General features: G+C 38.0%; 1 protein-coding gene across 5 annotated transcripts in view; it reads right to left on the reverse strand.

The window, feature by feature from the left end:
- KATNAL1 (katanin catalytic subunit A1 like 1) overlaps positions 1–24,512 on the reverse strand; it is a 39,444-nt gene that overhangs the window by 11,743 nt on the left and 3,189 nt on the right. The window contains exons 2-10 of one of the 5 annotated variants that reach the window (XM_025164178.2): positions 24,405–24,477; positions 20,773–20,885; positions 19,951–20,126; positions 11,769–11,929; positions 10,561–10,726; positions 9,226–9,353; positions 7,261–7,366; positions 622–780; positions 77–203 (exon numbers count right to left, since the gene is read on the reverse strand). In XM_025164178.2, the coding sequence (XP_025019946.1) occupies positions 77–203; positions 622–780; positions 7,261–7,366; positions 9,226–9,353; positions 10,561–10,726; positions 11,769–11,929; positions 19,951–20,126; positions 20,773–20,797 (1,048 nt within the window). In that variant the 5' untranslated portion in view covers positions 20,798–20,885; positions 24,405–24,477. Of the gene's footprint in view, positions 1–76; positions 204–621; positions 781–7,260; positions 7,367–9,225; positions 9,354–10,560; positions 10,727–11,768; positions 11,930–19,950; positions 20,127–20,767; positions 20,886–24,404; positions 24,478–24,512 lie in introns of all 5 variants that reach the window. The other 4 variants (XM_025164179.2, XM_015887422.3, XM_088140699.1 and 1 more) reach the window with 4 other exon arrangements.

A 24,512-nucleotide genomic window follows, 5' to 3' on the forward strand; every position in this document is an offset into this window, starting at 1 on the left:
TTGATGAAACTATCCTACAACAACATATAAAACAGGAAGAAGAGTCTCCAATGCAGGCAGAACAAACCCTATTTACCATCCATCTGAACCAGCAGTTCTGACTTGACTCGGCGGCTTGCCTCATGTTCATCCACAGTGCCTCTGCGACTACAGATAGAGTCTATTTCATCAATGAAAATGGTTGTAGGTGCATAAAACTTGGCCTTGAAACAAAGACAACCATTTCTTACATGACTTAGGGATTCATAAGTTTTTTATTTTATCATATGAAACATCCCACAGCATTACAGTCATATTTAACAAAGATAGACTGCCAACAAATTTTCTTAATAACCCTGTATATTTCTTGCTAAATCAAAGGCAGTTGTGAATAATTTTAAGGAATGTTCTATGGATGCACAAAAACAAATTACATATCAGGTTAAGGCATAGATATGCAGGAAATTGGTGATATTGTCCATTTAACTTATCATCCCCAAACCAATTCAATATGGACACTTATAATAGACTCACTGTAATGTATATTGAGTGCCCTGAGATCATTTTACAAAGAAAAGCAGCTAGCAAGAAATTATGCAAATAAGTAAGAATCTAATATCTGAGGGAATCAACAATACATACCATTTCAAACAGCAAACGAACTAACTTTTCAGACTCGCCTCGATATTTTGATGTGAGGGTGGAAGAAGACACATTGAAAAATGTAGTTCCACATTCTGTAGCAACAGCTTTTGCTAGCATGGTTTTACCAGTCCCAGGAGGGCCAACCATAAGCACTCCCTGAAATAAAAATCCAAACAACTGAAGAAACCACAAGCCTGGTGCAAGCATATAACAATGTAGTGCAATTAAATTCATCTAGGCATAACTTAAATTGTGGATTCTCAAACTTAGGCCTTCTCAAACAATGATGTGATGTGGCTTGACTATCTACAAATCCTGCATATCCTGGATCTCTTGGCAGCTTTCGATACCATTGACCATGGTATCCTTCTGGACCGACTGCAGGGATTGGGAGTGAAAGGCAGTGCTTTGCAGTGGTTCTCCTCCTTCCTCTGTGGTCGGTACCAGTTGGTGTTGGTGGGATGGGAGAAGTCCAGCCCTAGGCCACTATAATGTTGGACACCTCTACATGAAACTATTGGATGGGGTCATCTGACAGCACGGGGTTCAACATCATCAGTACACAGATGATGCCCAGTGATGATACCCAGGTGATGCTGTCTCAGTGCTGATCCAGTGCCTAGAGGCTGTGAGGGTTCAGAGGGGGAGTTTCTTTTTGGGTGCAATTCAAGGTGCTGATTATCACTTTTAAAGCCCTACGTGGCACAGGGCCAGGTTATTTGAGGAACCACCTCTCTGAGGGTATCTGCCTGTCCCACTAGATTAGATAAAGTAGGCATGCTCCAGGTCTCTTCCCTCAAATGTTGCCCTCTAGTGGGACCTAGGAAGCATGCCTTTTTCACAGCAGCCCCTGCCCTGTGGAACACCCTTCTCTTTCAGATCTGGCAGGCCCTCCACCCTCTTAACCTTCCAGAAAGCTATTAAAAGCTGGCTTTTCCCCCAGGCTCTGAGATAGCAAGGTTAGAGCCCAAGGGACTGTATTGCTAGATAGATGCAGTTGTTGAACTGAGCGCCTGACTTTTCTTATTTCTGTTGTATTGTTTTTATTATTGTGTTTTTATTACAGAGTTGTGTCTCACAAGATGGGTGGCCATATGAATCTTTTTAAATAAACATTCTCACTTCTGGATCCTGATGAGGAGCTTGCTTCCATTTGCCTTGTGAACAAAACCTAGACAATTAAACACCGGGCAAATGAATTTCTTTGATTATTACTACTCACAGAAGGAACTGCCTGCACATTTTCAATAATTTATTTATTTCATTTACAACACATCTTTCTGTAAAAAATTAGTGTTTCAGGTCATCTTCTTCAGCACTGCAAGCATTTTTACATTGATTGCCTGTTATATATTTAATGACCAAGCACAGTACTCTTTACTTTGTGATACAAGAACTGGATGTGCTAGAAAAGACAATGTGAGTCTGAACCCTTGAGATGGGTGAGAGAGCTGCATCATTTGTCCTGGCAGTTTCTAAATTTTACAGAGCTCTTTCTTCAGAGGCACAACTATATGCACCTTATAATTTTAAAAGAAATATCAACTAAAATCCTACTTCTTGTACTGGCTGCCTTGTTGCCATGCAGGATCCCTACTCAGGCTCCTGGATTCAATCTCAGGTCTGGTGTTGAAGTTCCATCACCTTTGGGTGTTGGATGACTTTAATCTCCATGCACTGGGGCTAGAACTGGAGCAGCTGGGATTTCATGGCCTCCACCCATGAAGAAAGACTAACCATAGGTAATCTTTGGCCCATCATACCCAGGCAGTTATAATTTAGAGCTCATGTTTGCCTCAGAGCACTTGTTATATTATCTTGATATGGTTGGCATCTCTTTTAGCCCGCTGGTATGGTTAAATAATTTCCTGGTTTAGATAAGACTGTCACCCAGGTCCCTTGTAGGGTGAACAGACTGATTAAGATGGTCCACACCAGGCATATTATGGAAATGGATGGATTCAACAAGTGCTCAAGGGATTTCCCAGCAATCTAGTCAGTTATTCTGATGAATGACTGGTGAGCTGCCTGTAACAGGAGATGATCTAGGCTCTTGATGTGATTGCTCCCAACCAGCCCTGACTCTTGGTTTGACTTTTCATGGGCAGGGACTGTTGTAGAGACTGGGGGGGGGGGGGGACATCTTGCAATATTAGCTCGGATTCCTTTGGGGCTATGAATTCTAATGAAATGTAGAGGGTGCAGTCTTCCATGTCCTCTGCCATTACCGACTAGATCTATACCTTAACTGACTCCTTCAGGGGAGTGTGACTAGCTGACTGCAATAGTTTCCATTCCTGAATTACAATAAAGATGGAGCTCCTAACTGTGTTGTTCAAGTCTCCGGGACAATTCTGCCTAGTTTATGCCTGCCTTGGGGAGCTTCACTATTATATGTTTTAAATGACATGTCCCCAGCACAGTACCAGTGTGCCTAGCAATACTTCCTTAGTTCTTACCAGACCGCACAGGTCATCTGATTTTACTGTTTTGTTTAGACTTCTTTTAGACAGCTGGTTGCCAAAAAAAAGAGTAATAGAGAATATCTTGGGAGGAAGATTTTTCTTTTGCTAAATGTGTGCTTTATGAACAAATCCACCACAGTAGTCATTTTGTGAGGGTGCCCACAGAAATTTTCAAAATTCCATGTATATCCATTGGTTCAGAAAGGTTAGAACTCATGATTTAAACTTCTTTTCTTCTTTTGCCCCCAACTTATAAAGGAATTTAGAATTTACCTTGGAGAAGGTATGAAAGAGACATTGATGGGGGAAGGAAGGAAGAAGCTATTAAGGAAGACTGGGAAAAGAGATTGCACAGTCCAGAGACTGAAATAAGTGTGAGAATTGCACTCAAAATAATCCCACCTTGATTTTGTTTATATGAGATGGGACAGAGAGAAATTTGGACAGGCTTTCAAAATTCAATATTATACCCTACAACAATAGAGTAGCTTTTCTGGAATCCCTGAGGTGTCTGTTTCTTGACATGGTCGATCTCAAAGAGCTAATTCCATCTGTCCTTCAGCCTGGACCTGCTGCTCTAACTATAATCCTTAAAGTTTCCCTGTTCTAACATTACAAAGTAAATTTTTCATCTTGGTCTGTTATATAATATGGCTCATGAATGCTTAGAATTAACATTTAATGATCATCCTTTATCTTTTTTTTTCATTCACACTGTTCATCAGTGCATACTTAGAACTGTTGAAAAGTCACATATAATTCATAAAGCAAAGGTTAACCACTTCTGTGTAAAACCAGGTTCTTAATTACAGAACATTACATTATTTCATAAAAGGAAAGCAATGAATAAAGACACCACACACTTATCAGTTTTGCTGCTGTTACTGACATCACAATACACTTTGCATTGTTATCAACTTATACATTTTCACAATAAAAGAGCTAGTTAAAACTAAAACAAAGTTTACAAAATATGTACTTTCTTAAGGAGAAAAATATTTCAAAATAATGATACAAAGAAGACTTATAAAAATAAATAAAACAAAATGCAATTATTCAAAAATCATGTCCCTTCACAATACTTTGGATTCTCTCCAAGAAACTCCTAAATTAGCATCCTTCACAACAAGCAAAAGTTAATCACCAATGCTATCTCTACCGTGGAACCCAGCTATATCAGGACTTTGCCAAGACAAGGCAACACACCTTTTCTACAGAGCTTGCCTCCTGGAAGAAAAAGAAGGGGAAAAAAATATCCAAGCATCTATAGGCATCCATTCACTATAATGGGAAGGTTCTACAGACCTAGCACAACAATGTGAATATGTCCAGCTACATGCTCAGCCAAGCTGAAGAGTCCATTCTTGCACAAGGCTTATTAACTCATAAAAAATACAAATCTGTGCAGTCATTGAAACATTTTTTCTCCACTTGAGACATAAGGAATACTTTCAAGACAAGAAACAAGACATAGATATATGGTCACTATCAACTCAACACATCCTGGAAAAACACACAATTGCAGATCGCCTCAAATGACAAATGCATTAAAAAAAACACATACACACAGACATAGATGTGGTTTTTTTCTCAACAATGAAAGTTTTCACCAATGAACTCAACCACAAACTCAAAAATCTCAGCAGGGCAGAACAAGATACCACCCAAGGCCTCAACATCATAATCAAACGAACTAACAAAGGAGGAGCAGTGGTCATTATGTAGCATTCCCAACTACATAAGAGATATTGCAGACTAACAACACCATTTTAGCTACCATGGATGTTGAGATACTATATGCTAACATCCCCCACAAAGACTTCAAGCCATCAAGAACATCATAATTCATGTCAACACAGCATGCTTTGCTACCAAACTGTATGACTTTGTACTCACCCATAACTACTTCACCTTTGGCATAACATCTAACTGCAGATTAGTGGCACATGCATGGCTCCCAGATATGCAAACATCTTCATGGCTACCTAGAACAACACTTTCTCAACTGTTATTCCCCAAACCACTCCTTTACTTGAAATTCCTTGATGACATATTAATCTTCTAGACCTATGAAAATGAGTATCCTGTTAAATTTCTTCATGATTTCAACAACTTCCATCCCACCATTGGCTTCAGCCTCAATCTATCTATAGAGCAAGCCCACTTCCATGATGTCATGGTAAAACTACAAAATGGGCACATAAACAACATGTTATACAGGAAACTTACAGATTGCTATACATTCTGCATGCTTCCATCTTCCATCCGGAATACACCACCAAATCTGTCATCTATAACTAGATTCTACACTTTGCAACCACATTTGTTTTGAGTCAAAACAGGAAAAAGCCCCAGCAAACTCCTACCTATTTAATCTTAAATGGAGGTAAATTGTGTTTGCTCAAATTTAGCCAACTAACCCTCATAGGCTTATCTAACTAGAGGCAGAATGGATTAGTTTACAGGTCAGTTGTGTGTGTATTCTGGTATATCAGGGATCTCTAGAAGCTTCGACTGCTGGAGATACCCATTACAGAATCAGATAATAAAAGCAGTAATTAAAAAAGGCTGAAAATTAGGCCAGCAGGAGTCTGATAAATGAATGGTAGGGATGTTTGGACCATGTTTCACCAACATTCTCCAAAATGAAAGGTTTCCAATAAAGCAATAATTCAATCTAAAATTAAAACGTAATTCTTTTGGGGCAGGGAGTGACTAGCCACAGAATTAAAGCTCTCAAAAAAGTTTTCCTAAGAAAATTACTAACTGATAATGACCATAGCCCCAACTATATTCATTTCAACAGATAGTGAACCTGTTCCAAATAAAAACATTTGAGCTATAAAATGCCCCATAATTTCATCCACCTCTATAAAGTTCTAATTCCCAAATAAAATCAAACATGAGCAATTTTATTAGTAAAAAAGCTTGCAAATTCATCTGCAGTAAAGATATCTCATATTTTAGAAATGGTGTGGGGGAAGGGTATTAGGACATTTATTACTTGGAATAAATCCACTGGATGAGATTTGCTAGGTAAATGGCAATGGAAAAGCTGTTAATGCTGTCATAGCACCAAGCCTAATCTGATGGTATCTTAGAAACAGCCATACTGGTGACCTTACCACATGAGCTTGGGGCTATAAGAGCCTTCACACAGCTCCATTATGTATAGTAATTAAGACTTCTTCTGGAGCAGGAGCTGTCCTGAAAGTCACGCATGCTTTAGTCACCTCTTGCTTGGATTTGTACAGCCACTTTATTTGGGCTATTCTTAAAGAACATTTGGAAGCTACAGATGGTTCAGAATACAGCAACTTGAGTAGTCATGGGCACATCTTAATTCAGTCATATAATCCCACTACTTCGTGAGTTACACTGATTACTGATTGGCTTTTAGATGCAATTCAAGGTTCTGGGTGGCACCTTTGAAGCCTTGTATGGGTCAGGACCTGGTATTTGGGACTACCTACTCCCAACTGTATCTACCCATTCAATAATATTTCTGTATGTCTTCCCTCAAGGAATGTCAGCAACAAAGATCACAGAAGTGAGCTTTCTCAATTGCTGTCCCCCTTCTATAAAACACAATTCCGCCTGAAATGCAAAAGGCTACTATTCTATTGGTTTTTAGGAAGGCCATTAAAACATGGCTGTTCTAGCAGGCCTTGGGCATTGGGATGTTTTAATGTTGCTCCCTCTGGCTTTGGGCTATTTGTTCAGGGTAACTGATGTTACCAGTGTTTATATCTATAGACATATTTTGATTTTTGTATTGTAATTTGTACCTGATTTACAGAGGATGAGTATGTATGATGCTCAGAGACATCAGCAACTGGAGTACATAAGCACAGCAAATGAATAAATAAACAAAATCCTAGACTTATGTGGAGAAATACTATCACAGGAAGAACAGCAGCTTCAAACAGATTTTCTAAGATGGTTTAGTATCATCTGATCATACCCAATGAGCAGATTCAATTCTTTAAACCAACATACAATATTTCATTTCCTTTCTTTAAAGTAATACAAAAGATCACATTTAATATGCACCCCAAATTGGTATAGATTTACGGCAAGAGGAAATATTTGAATATATACTACAATATTATGCATGAGTATATATTCATAGTGACAACACACACATAAATAGTAGCTAGAGGTTTCTTACCTTCCAAGGTCGCCTGATTCCTTTGAAAAAATCTGGCATCCATAGTGGAAGAACAACTGCTTCCCTTAATAATTTTTTGGCTTCTTCTAAATCTGCTATATCATCCCTGTAGAAAATAAATTCAGATTTAGAAGAACAATTTACAAAACCTTTTTTTCAATAACAAATATATAAATAAATGTTAAGTGCTTGCATTTCATTGATAAATATATATAATGACAAGTTGTTACGCAGGATGCTAGTACAATCCAGTGTCCTGAAAAATGACCTTCCATTTAAAAGGCACGAGGAAAATGACTTGCAGTTAATCGCAGAACAAAGTGTTCAGTTTAAAAATAGGTTTCTTGAAAACATGATTATCAAGGCAACACCTAAAAAGCTTTTCAGCATTGTTGCACATTTTAATGAGTGTCTGTAATGAGCCTTTTGCTCATGGTACTATTTTGAAATGAAGTGTGCTTGGTAAGCTAAATAGCACACACAATTAGCTCTAGAAGCTTTTCTGCTGCAACAGAACTGGAATGAACAACTCCAGTCTGATAGGGAATGTGACTGCCATCTGGACTAGCTTCATGTCTGCTTTCAACAGTCTGGATTTGGCAACAGCCTCCAGACTCTAGAGGACAACATGGCATGAGACTCAAAGCTGGCCCATCCACTGAGTGCTTGAAACACTTATCTCAAATATCTCCTTAGTCTTTCAATAATTACCTATGTTTTAGTCATAGCAGTTATTTTAGTCAAGGACAGGAAAGTAGCTATAGCTGCAGCCCAGGATCCAATAAATGAGTAAATTGGCAATGGTTTTGCAGATTAGAGACAATTAAGATGATACTGTTATTTTAGGGGCAGGCAGACTGAATAGGAAGAAAAGCTGGATCACATACAGAATGTTCAAATGACAGAATTGCTACTTTTCAGTGAGCTTCTAAAAAAATATAAAGCCCAGCACTGTGTGATCTTCAGAGAAAATGAATAATATGGGAAATGATGATGAAAGATAGTGATTTTAGGTCTTCATCTTATTACATACCTTACCTGCTAACTTAGATAACATCACAATGGCTGTAAGAATTTGCAGACAATGTTTCCAGAGACCTCAATATTGCCTTAGCAGCTAAAACAACTTGAAAATTGAAGACATTTCTGGGAATGTTATTTGAGATATTTTCAACTCTTTTCCAACTCCAAACTTCTATGATCCCATCTAGACTTAACAGTAATTATTATGTTATTATGGGTGCCTTGTGAAGAGCTATAATGCTTCAAGACAAAAGTAACTCCATATGGCATCTGTAACATGCAGATTTCTCCAAGTAGATTTTTATGGCTGTATAAACAGCTTATAACATCATAATCTCTCATAAAACAATATGTAATAATACATTTAAAATATAATTTAACATCATTACACTTTTATGTAATGATATAGAGTTGCTATTGATAAATATCAGTAGGATATTTTCCAAATCTAAAAATTCTAGTATACATGCTTCTCTTATTTAGAAGACAAGATTCTCAGGATAACATGCTCTCAACATACAAACTTCTCAAAGCATTTTAGCTGATAAAAGGCTATGCCAATCTGATCTTCTTTTGACAAAGATGTGCTGTGACTTAGGACTCCTAAATTATTTTAAATATCATGGATCTATGAAAAATCGTCCTATCCTTTTCAGACAAGATAAGTGCTGCAAAGATATCCAAAGTCCTCAAAATAACCCTAGATGTTTAAGAAATAGTTGTGATTATGTATTATACTCTCAACTGATTGTTTTGCACTTGGACTAGTCCATCAGGACTTACAAAACCATTAACCTTTAATGTGCAACAAACTTCTCAGTTTTTCTTAATACCAGTCGTTACTACAAAATAACCACAATAATTGTCCCCATGTCAACATCTGCTGGATATGTATCCACAATAAATATTAGTATCTCTCATTTTACAAAAGAAGCACTATACCAATGAATACTGAGATTTCTTGACACAATATCTCTCTCAAGAGCTTCAACCAGGTCTTTATCATATCCTGTCCCATCAAATTTCTGAATTTCACTGTCACCACCACCATCCTGGGGGATCTTCTTTCCCTGGATAAAGAAGTTAGAAGCAAACAAACAAACAAAATACAACATATAAATTATACATCTATATTTCCTTTTCTTCTCTTAAACAATTACCTGGGTGCTACAACTCGAGGAATTGTAGTTCTGGGATGAGGGAACCAAGACTAGTAACCAGCTATCATTAATACCAAGGATTTCTAATGTTATCTTTCATGAGATATGGAAATTTGAAAGGAGATCTGAAGGGCATGTGAGCATTATGGGTAGGACAAAATAAGCAGCACTCCAGAGCCACTTCTGAGCTGTTTGGATGTACCCATCTTAATTAAAACAGAACAGAATTATTTTCTGAGTAATTATCCTTTTTCTTCTGAGGGCTGTATTTCCCTTGAGTATGGTTTCAAAAAATAAATGCCTGCCATTTGCAAGACCAAATCCACCCAACACTGGCAAATGCATTACTATTTAAGATCAAGATCTAGTCTTTCTTTCTTTATAAGATATATTAGCTACCCTATAGCCAAAATTCATAGAGCATTGTAGAATAAAATAATTCAATAAAATCCAAAATCCATATGTAGCCAAAAAACAAAATCAGGTAAAAGCAGAATCAGCTAAACAACGCCTTTTTAGAAGGAGGGAGGGAGGGAGGGAGGGAGTTTTCTATTTCACTTGTTTCTGGACTATTTCTAAATTAAACTTAGATAATATATTGGGGTGATTGATAGGGTGGTAGCTAAGTGAGAAAGAGCCCTGTCTGTGATACCATCTAAATGCAGGGCTAAGAGTGCAGATGCTTCTCGGCCTACCCTTTCTGGGAGCACAGACCAGATTTCTTCTCAGCCTGGAGCCCCTGGTCTTAGCATCTGTGATGAACCAGTGAACATCTCAGCTTTGTACGTCTCTGCCTGTGCCTGGCTGAAACTGGCAAGCTGCTACCCTAATTCCAGCAGTTGCTCTCCTGGTATGTGTGCACTGAGGGTGGTGCTTTCTGTTGTTCGGGACTACAGTCAAACTGGCACCCTTCCTTTCCTTCCCTCCTTGTCTGTCAGCCCCTCTGTCTAGTTTGCTCTCACCTCATGTTACTATCACAAAAAATGGGCCGAGAGCAATGCCTCCTTCTGTTGGCCTATATCTCACCAGACACGAGCCCTGTGGGGGTTATTCTTTCCTCTAAGTATTCTTGTGAGCCACAGAAAATGAGTTTGAAACCTCTGCTCTAGAGCCTTACCTTTTCATCTTTCCCTTTTGCTCTAGATTCCCTCTCTCGACTACTGGCAGGTTTTTCATTTTTTGATATTGGTTGAGCTCTGCCCACAGGTCCCCGCTGTAATCCTGGCAATTCTCTCCGCAGAGGTTTCACTTCTCGATTGGGTCGTTTTATCTGAGGTGGGATTCTGTGTCACGTAAAAGAAATACACAAGAGCAAGATTATTTCCATCTTGTGTTCCTACTCAATTTCAGTCTTCCCAACATGTTGTCCTCCAGATACATACGTACAACACCCAGAATTCCCAAGCAGCATAGCCATTACTGAAACCTCTGGTGAACTAAAGTCCACACATTTGGAAGGTCTCAAGACTGAGGAAAGCTGCTCAATTCTGGGGGAAAGTTAATGTTCAAACTGCATATGTTGATCTCTGAGGAGCCAATGTATGACTATGCTTTGGGGCAGAGGGTGGAACTACACTGCCTCATAGCTACACAGTGCTTTGTATCCGCACAATACCTTTCATCCCCTTTCAGTGATGTGCAGATGATGATGAAGATGATAGAAATTATATGAAGGCACTTAAAAACCACACACATACCCCACAAAATGGCAATAGACTTGCAGGAACTAGGAAATTGGGGGAATTGTGGAAACAGAGCCAGATGCTAGAAAAAAAGTAAAATGATGAAAAAAATCACAGTGAGGAGTTAGCAACACAGTCTGGTCATAACAGGTGCAAGAAAGAATCAGAATCAGAAGCTCAATTAGGCATTGTACCAAACCATAACTAAGGAAAGTTAGCTACAGTTCTATGTGAAGTCCAAATTAAATTAAGGTTTTCAATAGGCCAGCATACTAGAATCTAGGAAGTATGGTTAGAAGTGGTTTTGAAAATAACAGTACTTTGGTAAAATGTCTTAGCTGAAAATCTGTAATTATAACTGTAGTTCCTCTTTCAGAGACCACTGCATCATACTAATGGCAACAGTCCGCAGGAAAAAAAAACGGACCTAAATGTTATATTTGTAATGCAACCCTAGTATATCAGTTCTGAATAATAGTTCAAACGTTTGATGCGATACCACAGCCAACACTCAGATTTTTAAAAGTGAGGAGGAGGAGTAAGGCAAAATGGCTCTTTTCTCAGTCATTATACTGTTTTCTCTCTCAAACTGTAGCTGGTAGAGCCAGCAAGTAAACATGCCATCCTATTTAAACCCAATTACCTGTGCTCAGCTGGAACAGGAGGTGGCCAAACAGTTGGATCTCTAAAATGTTCATCTTGATAAGATACAGGAATATCTGTAGGCTTGTCTATTTTAAAACTCTCTAAAGTGTTGACAATGCTCTTTACTTGTTCAAATTCTTCTAATAATTCTTGCCGAACCTGAAAAACAAATTGTTAAGTTGCTAGATATTACAGCACAGAGTTTAAAGCAGAGCAGATAGAACTGCTATGTCAGTACAAACCAAGAGCCAATTTGTAGGGAACTGTGGATTTCTGGTATTCTTTCCACAAAGCAAACTAAACTGGGTAAAAGTCTCTCTACACACAAGGGTTGCACCAGTCTAGGATTTGCACCATACCTGTGTGTTATACACCTCATATGAACATCCAGATAGGACTGCCTGTTCACTTACTTGCTCTTTCTAGCCAGCAGAGCTGAAGTGTTTAGAATATAAAGCGAATTTTACAATTCTGCTAGATGAAACACTTCCCTTAATTTTCAATTAGCAACACAACTCACCAGGCCCCTGCTATGTACCCCAGAAGCCTCACCTCCCTCACCAGTTTTGCTCCCCTTTGCCAGCAGATCAAAATTGCCACAGCACTGCTGCCAATCACAGTAGAATGAGTTTCTCCCTCTTCACCAGTAGGGGAATAATGAGCCTATAACTTTATTCTTATTTTTGAGCAAAAGTTCTAGAAATGTCTTTGCTTCACTGTCAATGCTGGCAAAGTACAGCAGAAAAGAAGATTCTTATAAAGTTATCATTCATCAAACTTATTGCAAGGAAAAAGAGATTCAGTTAGAAAGATCTCAACTGGATCCTTTCATTGTAGTGCCCAATTTATTACTAAGTGCTGTAGAACTTAGCTCTCTTCCTTACAACCATTTGAGGATGGAAAGGTAGCTAACCATTTTCCTGAATATTCAGATGTTCTAAGCTAATAATGGGCAAAGTGTTACTTGCTTTCTCAGGCTCCAAGAAGCCTATAAGAGAGGGGCTGTTTGTGTAAAAAACTGAACAAGAGTGTATAAATATATGCCTATGCATTTGTGACAGAGAACATTTTTGTATTTCCATGTATATTAACCTGTGGGAAGGTTAGCTATAGGACTCACAGGAAATGTGCATTCATTTGTTGAGCTCAGTGGCAGGTGTGCCTATCCTCCATGCCCCCAGATCCATAAGCATGATTTGATGTCAATTGCATGAAAAGATTACCTATCTCTGCCTGAAGCCTTTAATTCTGACTTCTAAGCAAAGCAATTTTAATCAAAGCAATCAATTACATTTTCTCTTACTTACATTCACCTCTTGTAAACCCTCCTTCATTCTGCCATTTAGATCTCAACTTTACTGGATTTACATTTAAAGGTATAAATGTAAATGGAGAATATATTTTCTTTCAAGTCCAGAAGAAATCATTGAATCCTTGATGTTTTCCCAAACCATTTTGGGTCAACTATTGGAATTAGAGTTCACTGGATTTGGGCGGCTAATAAATCAAAATAAATAAATAAAGTTTCCAAAAAGGATTAAAGACCTGGCTCTGCCAGCATGCATGGGGCGACATGGGCTCTAACCGTTCCTGGGGGTAGTTAGTGCCCTGAGGACACTCCCTAAGTTATTTGCCAACTCTCCATCTTTCTTGGAAGCTATTTATTATTAGGATTGTTTTTATATTGTATTTTAATGAATTTTATCTCTGCTGTAAACTGTCCAGAGTCGTTTCAACAAGATAGGCGGTGACAAATTTGATATATAAAATAAATAAAAATAAATAAAAAGTTCAGTAGATAGAAATCTCAGAATACATTTGCTTGGGTTTGGATGAAACAAAATCCAGAGGAATCCTGCATGATTTCATGGGGCAGGTGACACTCTTCTGGCAGCAGCCTGGACTGGAACTGATTAATCCCAAGAACAAGTATGAGTTCAAATTAATAAAAATCATTAAGGAGGTTAACATAACAAAAATTCTGATGAGTACCCAACTTTCAAATCAGAAACCTATATATGGGCGATATGGAGTGGGAAGAGCTCTTCTTTCTCATGTGCTCTTCAAGAAGAGGCTTGTCTCTTTGGTGAAGGAGTGGCAGCCTGCACTTATTGGCTGTGTGGAAATGGCTGCCTGACTTATAAACCTGAGAACCAATTTTACAGCAAGCGGGCTGATGTGCATCATCACCTCTCTCCCTTTTCTCAGCTGCTTCCGGAGCAGCGTATCCTACCGGTTTGCCAATCCTCTGGTCCTCCCAATGCCTTCCCTTCCCTTCCATCAGCCACTGCCAAGGCCCCAGATAAGTGTATTCCACTGGCCCACCTGCTCCCAATATGCGGAGTGCCTTCTCTTCTCTCCCTTCCCTCAGCCACTGCTACTGCTGTGACCACTGATGTCAGAGCATAGTTGTCAGACTTTTGCTAGCTGCCTGAATGGAGTGATTTCCCCCCAAACACAAATCTCCCAAAGTTGTATTTGCAAGCTTTATTAAGATGAAAGCAGTAGTGATACAAGAATTCCAACAAGTGAATTATTTTCAATACAGAGCCAATATCTCTGCGTACATTAGGACAAAGACTCCCTATGTCATTTTTTCCTCACAGCACCACTGTGCACCAGGGAGGAGACAGGTCTCTTCTGCAGCTCTGAATTATTTATACAACAAAGCTGCTAATAAATAAATTGAATAAATCTGAGAACCAGCCTCCCTCCCTGCAAAAAAAAAAAATATATCAGTAAAATAAAAGCCTCCTTCTTCCCTTCTTATCTAAGAGAGTCTGAAGGAAGAAAAATAAAAATCAATCAATACATTATATGTTGGAAAAAATGGAATGAATAGAACAGAATGAACTTTTAACAGAGAAAAATGTAATATTATCCACTCCGAAAATAAAACTGAAATGCATTTATATACAATGGGGAATATCTACCTTAATAATAAAAAAGATTTTGGAATCATGGTTGACTAAAAATGGAACATGAGTCAGCAGTACAATATGGTGCAAAAAAAAACCAACAACCCCCAAACAAGAAGGAAATATAATTTTGGCTGCATCAACCAGAGTATTGTTGCCAGTCAAGATGAGCAATAATTTGAATTTATTCTACTTTGGTCAGACCCCATATCAAATACTGCAGTGTTGTCCAAACTTGGCTGCTTTAAGATGAGTGGACTTCAACTCCCAGAATTCCTCAGCCAGCCATGCTGGCTGGGGAATTCTGGGAGTTGAAGTCCACTCATCTTAAAGCGGCCAAGTTTGGCAACACTGAAATACTGTATCCTGTTCTCGCACCACACATTAAGAAGGATTCAGAAAAGAACAGTGAGGATGAAGAGGGGATGAGACCTAAGTCCTATGAAGAGAAATTGAAGGAATTGAGATTCTTTAGCTTTGAGAAAACTGAGGGGAGATACTACAGTACTTGAAATACCTGAAAGGACACCCAGAATAATGTTAAATTACAAGTAAGAGGACTCTGATGGATTTGTTAGGAAAAGCTTTCTAACAATAAGAGGAGTTTAACAGTTGAATTACCCAGAGAAATGCTGGATTCCCTTCCCATGATGTATTTAAGCAGAAATTAGACAATTATCTCTTTCATATGCTTTAATTTAGATTCCTGCAATGAGCAAGGGCTTGGATTTAGTGGCTTTGAAACTCTATACTGTAATTATATTATTCCATAGTAGCCTATTTATCATAATTCTAGAATTGTTCTTTATTAAGCAGCATGATTAAAAAGTACTGTTGTAATGTGTTATTAAGTGAATCCATATGATACAGCCTTATCCACCTCCTTTCATGATTAGAAATTACCTGCTATTAAGATGTTCAACACTTGTTTTTAAAAACATCAAAGGATTACATACAAAAAACTGATGGGCTTGATCAATTGGAAACATCTTTAAATTGTTATATTGTTTCATATTATGAATGATCTAGTAAATAATTGTTTATAGGAGTTTTAGCAAGTTATTTAGCACTTGTTTTTGCTCTGTACTTCCCTACTTCTTACAGCAAAGCTTTTCATCCGTGATGCAATGAAGGGTTTGTTTATCAGCCGGCTTGTTGCAGAGCCTGTCACTGATTTATTGTTGAAAGGCAGTGACTGGTTGTCCAAGGTCACTCACTGTCTTCCATGCCTAATGGAGCACTAGAACCTGGGTGTCTGCTCTAAGTCCAGCACTTTAACCAGTAATCATGTTGTTTTTATTCCAGTTAAGGTATCAAAATTATAACTGAAAAAGACAACATACCCAAACCTAAATATATTTATTTAGAAATGAGGCTCAACAATTTCAATCAAACTTACTTCTCAGTAAATGCGCTTAAGTGGACTGCATCTCTAGAAAATGAGGATATATTTATATATCCTCTCGTGGGATGTGAGGAGGGGTAACCAACCCTGGGGGTGGCTGGTACCCTGAAGACACTCCCATAGGTTAATAATTTTCATTTACCATCTATTACTTGGAATACATTATTTATTTATATACATTGTTTTTATTGTATTTTAATTAGTATTTATTCTCGTTTTATTGTAAACCACCCAGAGTTGCTCCTTGAGAGATGGGCAGTGACTAAATTTGAAAAAAAAAAATTCCCTCTCACCCCTATGGGTGGTGCGTGTCTTCCTCAATCTCCGGTCCTCTACCAGAGGCCTGGGAGTTTGAAGGTTCTGCGCAGTATCTTAGCTGTTCCTAGCACTGCACTCTTCTGGACAGACAGCTCTGATGTTGTTCCTGGGATCTGTTGGAGCCCCTCTCCCAGCTTAGGAGTCACGGCCCCGAGTGCTCCTACCACCACTGGGACCACTCTGGCCTTTACTTTCCACATCCTCTCTATTTCCTCCTTCAGGCCCTGGTATTTCTCCAGCTTCTCATGCTCCTTCTTTCTGATGTTGCTGTCACTTGGCACTGCTACATCGATTACTACCGCTATCTTCTGGTCTTTGTCTACTACCACAATGTCTGGTTGATTGGCCAGTACCTGCCTGTCTGTCTGGATCTGGAAGTCCCACAGGATCTTAGCCCTGTTATTCTCCACGACCTTCTGTGGAATCTCCCATCTGGACTTGGGTGGGTCTAGTCCATACACTGTGCAGATGTTGTACACAATGCCAGCTACTTGGTTGTGCCGTTCAGTGTATGCTGTCCCTGCCTGCATCTTACACCCTACCACTATGCATTGGACTGTCTCTGAGGCCTCTTTGCACAATCTGCATCTTGGGTCCTCTCTAGTGTGGTAGACCCCTGCTTCTATGGATATGGTCCTTAGTGCCTGTTCTTGTGCTGCTATGATCAGCGCCTCAGTGCTGTCTTTTAGTCTGGCCCTTTCCAGCCACTGGTAGGATTTCCCAATGTCAGCCACCTCAGCTATCTCTCGATGGTACATCCCATGCAGGGGCTTGTCTTGCCATAGTATTTCCTCCACTTGAACTTTATATACATATACATATACATATACATATACATATACATATACATATACATATACATATACATATACATATACATATATGATTGTGATATACATTCTTCCTTCTAGTTCAGTAATGAATATTATAAATGTACTGGATGACTGACTCCAGGAAAAAACATATTAAAGAAAATGTAACACATTTTCTAAACTAAATCAATGCTTTTTAGTGAATAGTGAATGAAGTTCATCTGTCATAGTTTCCTTGCAATTTAGGTGACATCAACATCAGACGGGTGAGGAGAATCGCTTACAAAATAGCATTTATAATCTCTGTATTGAAGAAGGATCAAAGCAATGCCTAGGAATTAGTATTAGGGTGAGAAAAAGGAACACTGTAAAAAGAGTTAAATCTGTCAGTTCTAATTAATGTAGAAGCTTTGTTTTGACATACTGTACTGGTTACCAGAAGAATATTACCCAGAAAAATAAAAGACTGAATACTGTACAATAAAAAAGACAGATTTTATCTATTGTAAAAACACTTATTTTAAAAAGAGAAGTGAACTACTCTAAATCTCAACTATAAGTTATGGACTTCAACTGAATAGTAGCTATATGATGATCAAGCAAGTAACCACTTATAAAACATTTAAATACATCTCACAAATGCTTACATTTGGAATCCTGAACAAATTGGGAATTCAGTTACCCAATGCCCTAGAATGTCCTGGATAGCTTTCAGTCATGGTTCAGGTATGGGCAAACAACAGGAACAGCACTGATAATGCTGGTGGATAACCCCTGGCAGGAATTACTGTGAACCTTCTGGCCCTATTGAATTTCTCAGTGGCCTTCAATTCCATCAACCATAGTCGTATCCTTCTGAACTGTCAGGGGGTCGGGGTTAGAGATCCTGTTCTGCAGTGGTTTCACTCCTTCCTTAGTATGCAATTCCAATTGGTGATTTGGCTTAGTGAACCTAGGGGGGTACTGCAGGGTTAAGTCCTCCCCCCTCTTTTTTAACATCTGTATGAAGCCATTGGAAGAGGTCATCTGTCAATTCAAGATAAGGTATCATCAGTGTGCTGATGATAGTCACACTGCCACCTCAGGCTGCAGAGGTGATGTTATGGAAATCTTGTCCTAGTATCAAGGGATATAGGGGTCCAGATGGGGCAAAATGGGCTGAATCTAACCCAAATAAGATGGAGTTACATTTCATTCATCAAGATTCTTGGTCTATTCCAGTGTTGTCTCTTGAGGAGAAGGCACTACCCCAAAGGTGCTGGACTGCAACATGGGGTTCTCCTGGACTCATGTCTACAACTGAATGGACAGGAAGAAACTGTTGTCAGGAGGACCTTTTTCCAATTTTGGCTGATACTCCAATTGCAGTCCCATGGACCATGAGGATCTCACAATAGTGACTCATGCCCTCATTACTAGGCAGTTGGACTACCACAATGCACTCTACATGGGGCTGCCTTTGAAAATCACTGGGAAACTGCAGTTGGTACAAAATGTCACAGTCCACTTATTGGCAATGTCAACCATGAACTGCCAACAGGTTTTTCAAGGTGCTGGCACTGACCAATATGGCTTGATGTTCATATGCAGAATGCCTTCTCCAACCACAATCAGCCTGTATTGTATGTTCATCTCAGGATAAGCACTTGGTTGCACTACATTTTCCCAAAATGAGGGGACCAAAGACTGAGAGAGGACCAAAGGCTGTTCTTCTGTTGCAATTCCCTGTCTTATAGAAGAATCTCTCCTTGAAACTGCAGTATGACCGTTCTGTTACAGGTTCCAGTTGTTACTTCAAATGGAGGGCATTCAATAATTAGTATCTTGTTGCCATATTTGATATCTTTATTATCTGTTATGTTGTATAATGATTATACAAAATAATCATCAGGATCATTATTATTTCATTATGATGTCGATTTTTATTGGTTACCAGTTATGATGTTTATTGTAGATGCATTAATTGCTTTTATTATTAATATTTACCATGGAAGCTTTAATTATTGATTTATGATTATTAACTGCTGGATGTCCACAGCAGATTTGGCAGCACCCATATGGAATAAATAAATGAGTCCTCCCAACCCTACATTTCTATAATTTGCATAATTCTTGAAGAGATCAACAACAATACTATAAAATAATGCTATAAAATAAAACAATTAAATAAAATGATCAACATTATTTGTGAGAAACAGAAGCTGGAGAAAAACCAACACAAACAGATAAAAGTACCTAGAACAAATTGACGTTGGATCCTGGCACATCATAAAGATGTCATTCTGCACAGGGCAGGCATCACTGTGGAAAAGGTCCAAATCTACATCATTGCTAAATGAAATCCTGCTTTCTAATTTTGGATGTAGAACAGCTGAAAGGGCACCTTCTGCAAATGTCCTCTACAGTTTATGTAATATTTAGGGAACTGTATATTCCAAGTAGCACCTCCTGTCAGAGGGGTCTCTTGTTAAGCAAGGCAAATCTAGCCAGTTTAGATAAGGAAAAATAATCTATTTTTTCTGTTAAGAAAGATTTTAATTTGACTGATGGTCAAGGACATTTAATAACAGAAGTGACATGTTCTACTCTTAGTTTGTTACCACTATACAGGGTTATATTGTCTTTCAATGAGTTCTGTTTTCATATTGTTGTTCTGCTACATGAGAAACACCATTAGCAGTGATTCTTTTCTTTAAGCATTAGCACTCAAATCCCTTTTTATTATACCTGCTGCCATTTGCCCTTTAACGTTGGGTCTCTGATCGACTGACAATGCCGCTGAATTTGCTGGATGACACCCTGGTAATAAACCATGGAAGAGTCATAATTTCCCAGAAGTGCATATTCTCTTCCTTTTTTAGCATTATCACAAATCTCAGCCAAATTCATCTTCTTTGAGAAACCTGTAATACAACATGAAACAATAAAAATTAAATTACTCTCTGAGACAAAAAATCCTCATTCACTTAGGACCATAACTGCAATTTTTATTAAAGTGCATTTTATTGTTGTTTGTTATACTAGTTATGAAACCTAGCAATCATTTTTTTAGAGAAGCTATGCAGTCATTGTTTTGGCTTTTGAAATTTCAGCAAGAACTGCCCACGTGTTTGCTACTATTACTGTATATTCAGAACAGTAGAAACCTGATTTTCTGAAGAAAAAATGACAGCCAAGTACTTAGCGCTATATATTGCACTTTTTCACCTCCCCTCTCCCAAATTGCAATGCACACAATACATCCCTACAAAATGGGCTTTTCAGCCCATTACAGGAAAATCCTGGGTGTATAACTAAAAATATACTTGACAAATAGCTACAGTGAGTTCTGGCTCTCTGATTCCCCATCTCTTTTCATTCATTGTTAGTTTTACTTTTTTATATTTTTATATTAATTGTATAATATTAACATTTCTATGTAACTACCTTGCAATTTTTTTCATGAAAATGCTAAACAGTAGCAACACAATTTCTGGTGGGGGACAGATACTGTTTATAAATAAAATATATGAATAAAGACCTAAATGTATAAACAATATATTACATCACCAGGAAATGCAGCTGTAGCATTCATACATAAGAGGATGCTGAATGACAAAGACTAACAGCTTCCGTCCAAAACTTAATTCTTCAATGAAAATAATCTTCAGTCTCCTTTAATCCTAGATGTTAAAAAAAAAAACCAAAACCCTCACAACCCGCAAAGCCAACAACTTCACCCTATTTTGTTTGTATATGCTTCAGTTTTCAAAAGTATGTCTCAAAACATGAGCTACATAATATTGCAAACAAAGCTGTTTCATTTGAATATAGAGAACTATTAATTGCTTGTAGCTGGCATCTGTTCAGAACATTATCCAAACAAATTAATTCACTTGAGATACAGCAAATCCGTATAGATAATTTCTCAGTGCGTGACAGAGGAAAAACTGATGTCATCCAGCTATAGTTGGTATATGGCAGACACAATTCAACATTACAACTTATATGATACAACAGGAAACATGTCCTTAAAGATTTGTATTGTTCAAGAACCACCATTCAACACATTCCAAACTCAAAAAATTGATTCTCCATCTCAGAAAGAATATCATCCACATAAAGAAATGCTCTAAACCACAGGTGTACAAGTCTTCTCAGGCTGTGGACCCCAGTTAGCCTTTGAGGAGTGTGTCAGGGCTGCCCTTCAACAAACAGTGCTAAAACAAAATTAAATTGGATTGGATGGATTATTCGTTTATTTATTTACTGCCAAGACTCTCTGGGGGTTACAGTAATAAATACATAAAAATAAAGCAACTACAGCAAATAAATAAATCAATTTACAAAATTGTAACATCATAAAACCAAAATTATATTCTAGGCATCATGTATCACCATAGACCCAATAAAATGCAGACAGTATGATTCTGTTCTATACATTTTCTAAGTTTCCTTCCTGTGACAATGAATGTTGCAATTTGGTGATTTGGGGTTTATCCCCTAGAGCCCCTCCAAAGCCCGGGAGGGCAGCACATGCACCCTTGGAGCCTCAAAACGTACTTCCCTGAAATTTCAAACCATGGGAAGCAAACCATCTATTCATTCTCTATCTGCTTGCACAATGGCTACCTTGATCCAGTCCTTGCTAATATTTCCCCTCATTTTAGGTTTACTTCTAGTAGTCATTATATTTTTTCAAACTGGTGTAACAGAACTCAAAAGTAGACAGTTCTCAGTTTACTGGTGGATAAATTACATGTATATTCCAAGTTGGTACTAAAACTGGCACTGAAGTTTAGCTTAGACTAAAGACTTGACAAATCATACATTGCAATAAAAAGTCGCTCTGAAAATGTTATCAGTAAAGAGGCATTATCCCTGCCACTGGTTCCCATCTGCTTCTATTTCTTATATTACAAACAATTAAGCCCCCAATTAGCACCTACTTTTTCAATGAGTTCCATAAAAGGGAAGGGCCTGTTAGGGGCTCTGAGACCTAAACCAGGAACCCTGGTTTGGGACTTCCTTAATAACTGACCCACAGTGTATGACTGAGTTTCCTGATAAAATTACTTTACAGTGGGTTGTGCATATTATAGCCTTCCATGATAAGCAAACCCATTCCAAAATTTAAGCCTTGATTTATTCTTGCAACAATATGAAAACATGGTTTGCTCTCAATTTATAATCAAGGCTTGTTATAGCTTACTGAACCAGAATCCTGGCTTATTCCTGGTCTATTTTCATGCTGTGCCCATGTTTTTCTGGGTACCAGCAGAAATAATAGAGAAAGCAACTAAGGAACTGGCAGAACAAAGCATGATTCTGATGACTGGTTTACTGAGCAAATTAATGATTTGTTGAGCATTTTGTACAATTACAGCACATACATGTTCAAGATTCAAAGCATAATAATAATTAGTAGTAGTAGTATTATTATGATTTATTAAATTTATATGCCGCCTGACTCCCAGTGACTCTGGACAGTTTACGAATTATTAAAAACATTATTTAAAAGAGCCATATGAATAGGAAGGTGTTGTGGTGTACCTAGACCTGAAGCTCAGGTTGCCTGCCTCTGCTCTAGGGCAAGAGGGTCTGCTACATCAGCTGAGAGGTACTGTGAAGTTTCCAAACTGGCACAACAGGTAGTTGCAGCTGTATAGTGCCACCACAATCTGGGTACCAACTCAGAGTACAAGCCTAAGGACCTCTAAAATAGAAAATGCATCAATGAAGTTTTTTGCCACCTAGAATGTCATCTTACCAGTGGCTTTCAAAAGTTTACATGAATGTAATATTATTGCTTTTATAATCTTATTATTTACCATTTAAGAGTTTATTTGGAAAAAAATTATCTCACCATTTTCTCTAAATATTTAGGTACCAAACCAGATTACAACATCAAAAGGATATATAAATATTATCTGGAATACTGTTAGGACGCAGGATGAGAAAATGAATACTGTCAAATTTTGTTTTAGGACACCACAGCACTGGGCACCACAAAAGAGAAAGTTCACATAAACTTCAGATAAAAATTAAGTTGTGGGATACAAATCCAAAACTCCTATGATAACTTTAGTGAAACAGCAAGACCGTACGTTAAGAAATGGCCCTTCATAACCAGATCCCAAGCTATTTAGAATTTTACATTTCAAAAGAAAAAAAGAAAACTAGCACATGGGGGGGGAGCCCTCATTGATGGATCATGGATATGAGAATTGTTTTACCTGAATGTATAAAAAGCTGCTAATCCAATCCGATTTAAAAAAAAAACAGTATTAAATCACCCAAATGTAACAAAACTTACCAACCTTCATTGTTCGTGAAATAAATGAAGATCACCTTTAACCAAGTTAAAAAGAAACTGGTGTCTCCTGGATTGTAAACAAGGCACTACTAATCTAAGCTGGAAAAGAATTTCCTTCTTTGCACCATCCTCTCAAGTCTCTTAGATTTTAAAACTTTCAAAATCATTGTACCATGTACATTATGTCATTCCAGGTTCTACTCGTACAGTTTCCATTATCAAATCTTCTACTACAAGCACAAATACACATGCTAATGAAGATATTATACAGCCTACTTGACCAGTTCATTTTCCTTAGTTTTCCATTACTTTTTCCTCTATGGACAAAAAAGTACATGCTAATAGATTATGGATCTTGCTTTCCAAATGCTGAGTAAACACTGCTTGCAGTATTTTCTGGGTTTTCCTCTCAATCATAATTGCCATACATTACCTGTTTTTTAAGAAATGAAAAATAACCATTTTCCTCAAGACATGCTGATTTTACATATTCTTTCTTAAAGTAATAATGCATCAATATCCTGATGACGCATACAAGCTCCAACCCATCCACTGTCCAATTGGCTGGTGTCACCTTGGGGCTGGTCATTTTTATGAGGAAGGGAACTGTCTATCAAGGGAATGGACTGTCGGAATGATAGCATGGAAAAAACTGCAAAGTTGTATCAAGGGATAGACTAAAATTGTGTAAATTGTGGCAAAGTAATTTGGAGAGGAAGCTCTAAGAAAAGAACATACTTTATGGATGGTTCAGCGTGAGAATCTTTGCTTCCTCAAGCAAAAAATTTACATTTTGTGCATTTTAGGATAATCCTGTCAGATAGTACTTCTCAGATGGCTTATGATAGGAGAACACCTTGAAATATAGGAAATGTGAATTTATTACTTGAGTGTGCAGGATTGTCACTGTAGATTTGTCTCATTCATCCATCTCTATTACTATCCATGGGCTTCATACCCTAGGGTTAAAAAAATGATATTAAAGCCAATTCTA

This window comes from Python bivittatus, unplaced genomic scaffold, assembly GCF_059951505.1.
Source record: "Python bivittatus isolate LINGU-HERP-01145 unplaced genomic scaffold, Pbiv_v1 ctg000340_np1212, whole genome shotgun sequence".
Classification (NCBI taxonomy): domain Eukaryota; kingdom Metazoa; phylum Chordata; class Lepidosauria; order Squamata; family Pythonidae; genus Python; species Python bivittatus.